This window comes from Nerophis ophidion, linkage group LG07 (assembly GCF_033978795.1).
Source record: "Nerophis ophidion isolate RoL-2023_Sa linkage group LG07, RoL_Noph_v1.0, whole genome shotgun sequence".
NCBI lineage: Eukaryota > Metazoa > Chordata > Actinopteri > Syngnathiformes > Syngnathidae > Nerophis > Nerophis ophidion.
In genome coordinates this window covers 27,721,019-27,727,633 of record NC_084617.1, presented here as the reverse complement: position 1 = coordinate 27,727,633, position 6,615 = coordinate 27,721,019, and the positions used below count along the sequence as shown (strand labels likewise).

General features: G+C 39.8%; 1 protein-coding gene across 3 annotated transcripts in view; it reads right to left on the bottom strand.

Annotated features, from left to right (window-relative positions):
- Window positions 1–393: 393 nt before the first annotated feature.
- The window catches only part of LOC133556177 (protein FAM83G-like), a 48,305-nt gene continuing 42,083 nt past the window's right edge, over window positions 394–6,615 (bottom strand). Inside the window, exon 5 of one of the 3 annotated variants that reach the window (XM_061905849.1) lies at window positions 394–3,312. In XM_061905849.1, the coding sequence (XP_061761833.1) occupies window positions 3,169–3,312 (144 nt within the window). In that variant the 3' untranslated portion in view covers window positions 394–3,168. The remainder of the gene's footprint in view (window positions 3,313–6,615) is intronic. The other 2 variants (XR_009807466.1, XR_009807465.1) reach the window with 2 other exon arrangements.

The following is a 6,615-nucleotide window of genomic DNA, read 5'->3' as shown; positions in this document are numbered from 1 at the left end:
GGCTGAGCAACAAGTCTGAACACAACCTGAGATACACCATCCAGGGAGTCTAAGGCTATGTTGTTCACATTGTAGGTCATTCCGATTTGTGTTGCCCCATTTCAGATTTTTTTTTTCATGTCAGTGTGAATAGTACAGTTACGATTTTTTTCAACTCCGACCCTCTTGCAAAGACGATATGCACCCGATGTGACTGCAGTCTGAACGCTTGTCCATCTGACTCATGCGTCATCAAAAAGCGACAAACGAGCAGATAACAGTTGCAAAGAATATGTTTTTGAATTCACTTCAATGTCCCACCACTCCTTGCTCAGATTCCTCACCCACATGATCATCTGAACAGATATCAAAGCAAATGCCCTACAAACTGAGAGAGCCAACATTCTTTCCGTCTTCCTTCTTAATATACTATACAAAATAATTTGGTTAAGAAAATGTTCCATTCTGGATTTTTTTTTGCCCATTTGATCTTTATCTGAGTTTTTCATGTCAATTGTCACAGTGCAAATCAGACTTTTTCAAATCCCACCCAAGCTTTTTTCGTAAGTGGATATAAATCAGATATACTGTATTTTTCGGACTTTAAGTCGCAGTTTTTTTCATGGTTTGGCCAGGGTGCAACTTATACTCAAGAGCGACTTATGTGTGAAATTATTAACACATTACCTTAAAATATCAAATAATATTATTTAGCTCATTCACGTTAGAGACTAGACGTATAAGATTTCATGGGACTTAGCGATTAGGAGTGACAGATTGTTTGGTAAACGTATTGCATGTTCTATATGTTATAGTTATTTGAATGACTCTTACCATAATATGTTACGTTAACATACCAGGCACCTTCTCAGTTGGTTATTTATGCGTCATATAACGTACACTTATTCAGCCTGTTGTTCACTATTTTCTTCATTTATTTTAAATTGCCTTTAAAATGTCTATTCTTGGTGTTGGGTTTTATCAAATAAATGTCCCCAAAAAATGTGACTTATATATGTTATTTTCCTTCTTTATTATGCATTTTCGGCAGGTGCGACTTATACTCCGGAGCGACTTATACTCCGAAAAATACGGTATATCTAACACGACTGCAGTCTGCAGTCATCCAACCAATTAATGATCAAATAGCAATACTCGTCATAATTATTTGGCAAAATGGTCAGTTGCAATGTAAGTAGCTGACAAATAAGTAGAAAACATGCGAAAATAACATGCTCATCGGAGCAGACATTCTAATGCCCCACAAACTGCGGCCAAAGTGTTAGCCATTTTTCTTCTTAATCTTCTATGCCCAATAATTCAGATCAGAAAATGATGACTCTGATTGCACAACATAACATTGCCACAAATCCACCAGGACTGAGACGTAGTAGAATTGAAGCAATTTTTACAAACACTGCAGCACATGTGATGCCATGAAGTCATGTTCACATTAGACATCGCATTTTTCAATGACTGAATAAAGACATTGGATTTAACAAAAACATAAAAAAATGGACATTTTACCCTGCAGTGTGAACATAATATAATATAAAAGTTTAATGTTAGTGTGGCCCGCGAGTTTTGTATGAATGGTGCTTGACAGCATTGTGTGCAGAGCTGAAGGAATCTACCAATCACGGTGTGGTATGTGGCTCTCGAGGGCTGAACATTGACGTCACTTGCGTGATGCACGCAGAGAAACATTTTGCCGCTTTTCCACTAGACCCGCACGCGCTCTTACTCCCTCCGTCCCTCCTTTGCTCGCCCGCCTGCTCGCTCTCTAACTTTGTCACTGTGTGTGTCTCTCTCTCTCTCTCTCTCGCTCCCTCCCCGACGCCGGGGTGACGAGCGGTCCGCTAGCTTCCGAAGCACTCCGCCGAAGGACTGAGCGACGATACAAAACTGTGATGCACTGGACCTCAGCGCTGATACTCAGACAGAGAGTCACTGGGCGAATCGGACGTGTAACACGTTAGCAGTGATGTTAGTCGGTTTGGGGCTAATTGTGCTACCGTAACTGTAAACTCCACGGCGAGCCCTCCCTTCCTCTCTCTCCGGCACCAGACAGAGACGATTTTTGTTACTTGGCTCCAAAATGGCTCATTCCTCGTTCTGGGTTGTCTACCCCAGCGTTAGTGGAAAAGCGGCAAATGAGTGAAAGCAACAGAGACGTTGCCATGGAGACAAGGGTTTTCTTACGTGCCTGGCTGCAGTCACACCGCGACACCTGTCCGTCAGTAATAACAGTTTTTATTGTTTAATTTGCATTGCCTCACATTACTTAATTCTCATTTTGGTTAGATTTAGATTTAGATTCTATTTTTGTTTGATTTAGATTTATATTCTATTTTGTGTTGAAAATAAAATATGTTTTTTTAGAAATACTTACTTACGGCCCAGCCTCACCCAGACTCTGCATCCAGTGGCCCCCAGGTAAATTGAGTTTGAGACCCCTGATACAAAAGCACCGATTTGACCAAACATCTGAATTGGGCATTGCGGTGTGAACGTACATTGATGAAAAGGCATATTCTAATTATCTGATCCAAACCTCTAAATAAATTCAATCCCAACTTCTACAGGATTGATTTGACATCTCAAATAAGATATTTGGGCACTTGAAGAAGCTCCCAGACCTCCGGAGCATGAAGCAAGAAGGCAATTAAAGTCCTTGTGAAAATGGTGTTCAGTACAATAGACCTTGGGTCTGGTACAACCGAGAGTGACTCTTAGGTGTGTCATCTTCTTCCTCAACTGTCTAGCATAACCTGTCAGACAGTCTGAGCATGTGAACAGCTACACATAAGCAGGTTCATCTCTTTACTGAACTCCTCCTAAGTGGTCAAACGGAGGTAGAAGGGTGGAGTGCACATAACACCGTATTCAATTTCATCGTCTTTAGGGATCCGGGCCTAGAGCGAATTGTGGTGTGAAAGTAGAATTCACACTCATAGCGGAACTCTTGTTCTGAGGCGCAGGCAGTTGGCTTGTCTTGTAGTTCAAGCGTTTTTTGTTGTCCAACCAGCCAATGATGGCAAAAAATTAAACTTCCGTCATGTCTGTTTTCCTGTGCAGTAAATAGCATTTTTGGTACATTGGGAATTTAGGCAAGTTTTGGCTTTCCCTGCCGCATGTACGTGATGCAACTGTCCGGCTCTACCGGAAAATCATCTCGCGTTGAGCTGCTTATGAAGGCGGTTGTTCCGAAGAGGCTTTACGGAAAGACGATAAATAGTCAAAGACATGTGAAGAGCTGTGGGAGACTTTCTTTTCTTCTTTGGCCACTGGAGTTGAGACAAGACGAGAGGGCTTGGCTGTTGCTTTAGGCTGCTGCAAAAAGCAAAGGAGACAGCGCACTTTACATTTCTATAGTCATGCCAGAAATGCAGTGCTAACAGACCAAACAGCATTGTTGCAAATGGAGAAGGGAAACCCTTTTTTTTTAGGAAAAAAATCTTTCACTAGAACAGACTATTTCTATTCTTAGAGTCTCAAGTCAACAATAAGTTTAACTGACGTGAAATGTCACTAAATGTGAAACTATCAATCTTTAACACATTCATTATTATTGTATCAGGGTGCGCTTGAATGCTTCATTAAAGGCCTACTGAAACCCACTACTACCGACCACGCAGTCTGATAGTTTATATATCAATGATGAAATATTAACATTGCAACACATGCCAATACAGCCGGTTTGGTTTACTAAATTACAATTTAAAATTTCCCGCAGAGTTTCTTGTTGAAAACGTCGCGGAATGATGACGCGTGCGCGTGACGTCACGGACTGTAGAGGACATGTAAGCGCAGCACCATTTGCGGCTAAAAGTCGTCTCTTTTCATCGCGCAATTAAACAGTATTCTGGACATCTCTGTTGCTGAATATTTTGCAATTTGTTCAATTAGTAATGGAGAAGTCAAAGTAGAAAGATGGAGGTGGGAAGCTTTAGCCTTTAGCCAAACAAACACAAGGTGTTTCTTTGTTTAAAATTCCCGGAGGCGAAGCTTTACTATGGATCAAAGCGGTCAAGCGAACATGGTTCCCGACCACTTGTCAACCGGCAGGTTTCGGTGAGAAAATTGTGGTAAAAAGTCGTCTCTTACCGGAGATCAGCTGAGCTTGCGCTGTCCATGTATCTGCGGTCGACTTCCCTCAGAGACTGGCGTCAAAACACCCTTGGACACACCCCTCCGACTATCAGGTACTATTTAATCTCACTAAAACACTAGCAACACAATAGAAAGATAAGGGATTTCCCAGAATTATCCTAGTAAATTTGTCTAAAATCATCTGAATCCGTCCAAATGCAATCACCTTTTTTTTTTTTTACTTTATTTTTTATTTATTTTTATTTTTCTAGTCTTTCGCTATCAATATCATCATCCATGAATCTTTCATCCTCGCTCAAATTAATGGTGAAATTGTCATTTTCTCGGTCCGAATGGCTTTTGCATCTGGAGGCTCTCATTAAAAACAATGTGAGGACATGAGGAGCCCTCACCCCTGTGACGTCATCGTCTGCGACTGCCAGTAAAGGCAAGGCTTTTTTATTTCCGACCAAAAGTTGCGAACTTTATCGTCGATGTTCTCTACTAAATCCTTTCAGCAAAAATATGGCAATATCGCGAAATGATCAAGTATGATACCTACAATAGACCTGCTATCCCTGTTTAAATAAGAAAATCTCATTTCAGTAGGCCTTTGAGCATTACTTTTACACACTCGTCTCCTTGTTTAAAACTGAATAATGACAAAGTGTCATGTCGCGGATTAGTGACGCGCTTCTGATGCATACATTGCAGTCAAACCCTATTTTACATGCATTATATACAGTGCTACCCCAACTTACTGCTCATACTATACGAGCTGTCTCTTGGCTTTTTGTTGTGTTCTAAAATGACTGAAAATGTATATTAAGAACACAACTATTTAGCTTGTGTCACCATTAGTGATTTAATAGAACAGGTTTACAAGTACATCACAATTTGAAGTTAAACATCGTAAGTACTTCCGCACGGTAGTGCTGTGCGATTATATACAGTATATCACAGTACGACATATTGTAAGAAATCCCTCTATGAGCCACATCGTAATTTTAACTTCTGGGCTGCGACTAATTAAACACTTAACACTGATATATTGTGGGAGCTTTTTTTTACACCACTTGAAAGGAATTTGCGTCAAGAGCCGGCAAGAATATGGATGTTAACATTGCACAGACCGAGAGCAGAATGGAAGCTAAACGAACAACATTTTTTACCAAAAAGAGGAATTATTTTGTTTTTGATTAAAAAAAAGTGAAACACAGATCAAACAACGGTAGGCCAATCTGCTAAACGTGCCGCCAAAGATTCATTGCTTGCGATATTAGCACTGCCTGTACATGGGCAAAATTTATTTAATTTGATTAGATTTTGGATTAGAATGCTAATGTATACTTGGATCCCTGAAAAAAATGATCTGGTTATGACTAGGGGTGTAACGGTACACAAAAATTTCGGTTGGGTAGGTACCTCGGTTTAGAGGTCACAGTTCGGTTAATTTTCTGTACAGTAAGAAAACAACAAAATATAATTTTTTGGGTTATTTATTTACCAAATTTGCTAAATCTTCCACCAAAAATATTTTTCTTAGTGGAATATTTGATGTGAAGTAATCGTAACCTTGGATAGGTCTATAATTCATAATAACATTGATTTTGATTCAATATTATGTTTTGAGCAATGACAGTTTGAAAGAAAAAAAAACAGCTTTGTTTTACTAGTCAACATTGCAATTTTTTCTAAATTACATTTAACCTTCAAGCTTTTTTATTTCACTTTTGTCATGTTTTTGTTTATTTTAATAGTATATTTAGAATGTGCCGTGGGCCTTTAAAACATTAGCTGTGGGCCGCAAATGACCTCCTGGGCACACTTTTGACACCCCTACTGTAGATAATAAAAAATTCAATCTGATAAATCAATGGATAAAAAGCAGAGCCTGGAAACGCATACGCGTTTATCATAACTCTTTCGCTCTCTGCCCCTCCCTCACGAATGCTACTGTTGTGCGCATAATGTGTTTTGTTTTTAACCTCTTCTTAACCCTGAATGTACATTGTTGATACACACAACCATAACTCAAAATACCGGACATTTGAGGCATTTAAGAAACTCTGCCCTGACCGTCCCGCAAAAGAGGACATGTCCGGTGAAAAGAGGACGTAAGGTCAGTCTATCCTAGCCCGGTCGCCGCTAGCATGCTAGCAAAAGAGGACCTGCCCGGTGCTACTTAATATGCCCATCTGGAAACTCGTTCGGTACACCTCCGCACCGAACCGAAACCCCCGTACCGAAATGGTTCAATACAAATACATGTACCGTTACACCCCTAGTTATGACGTGCGTTTTTTTTAATTTATCAGACTTTAAATCATAATACTTTATTTTGACATGTGCAGCACATACTGGAAACCAAAGTAGAAGACGAAAAAGCAGTGACTTCCACTTTAAACAAACATAGCTCTGTGAATTTCTGCTTGTTCGACAATGTCACGTTATTTATTTATCATTTTTTCCTTCTGTTTGTTATCTTTGTTTTACCTCTCTTTTTGAAATGGAGCAGTTCGAGGCGCTCCAGGCCATACTTTT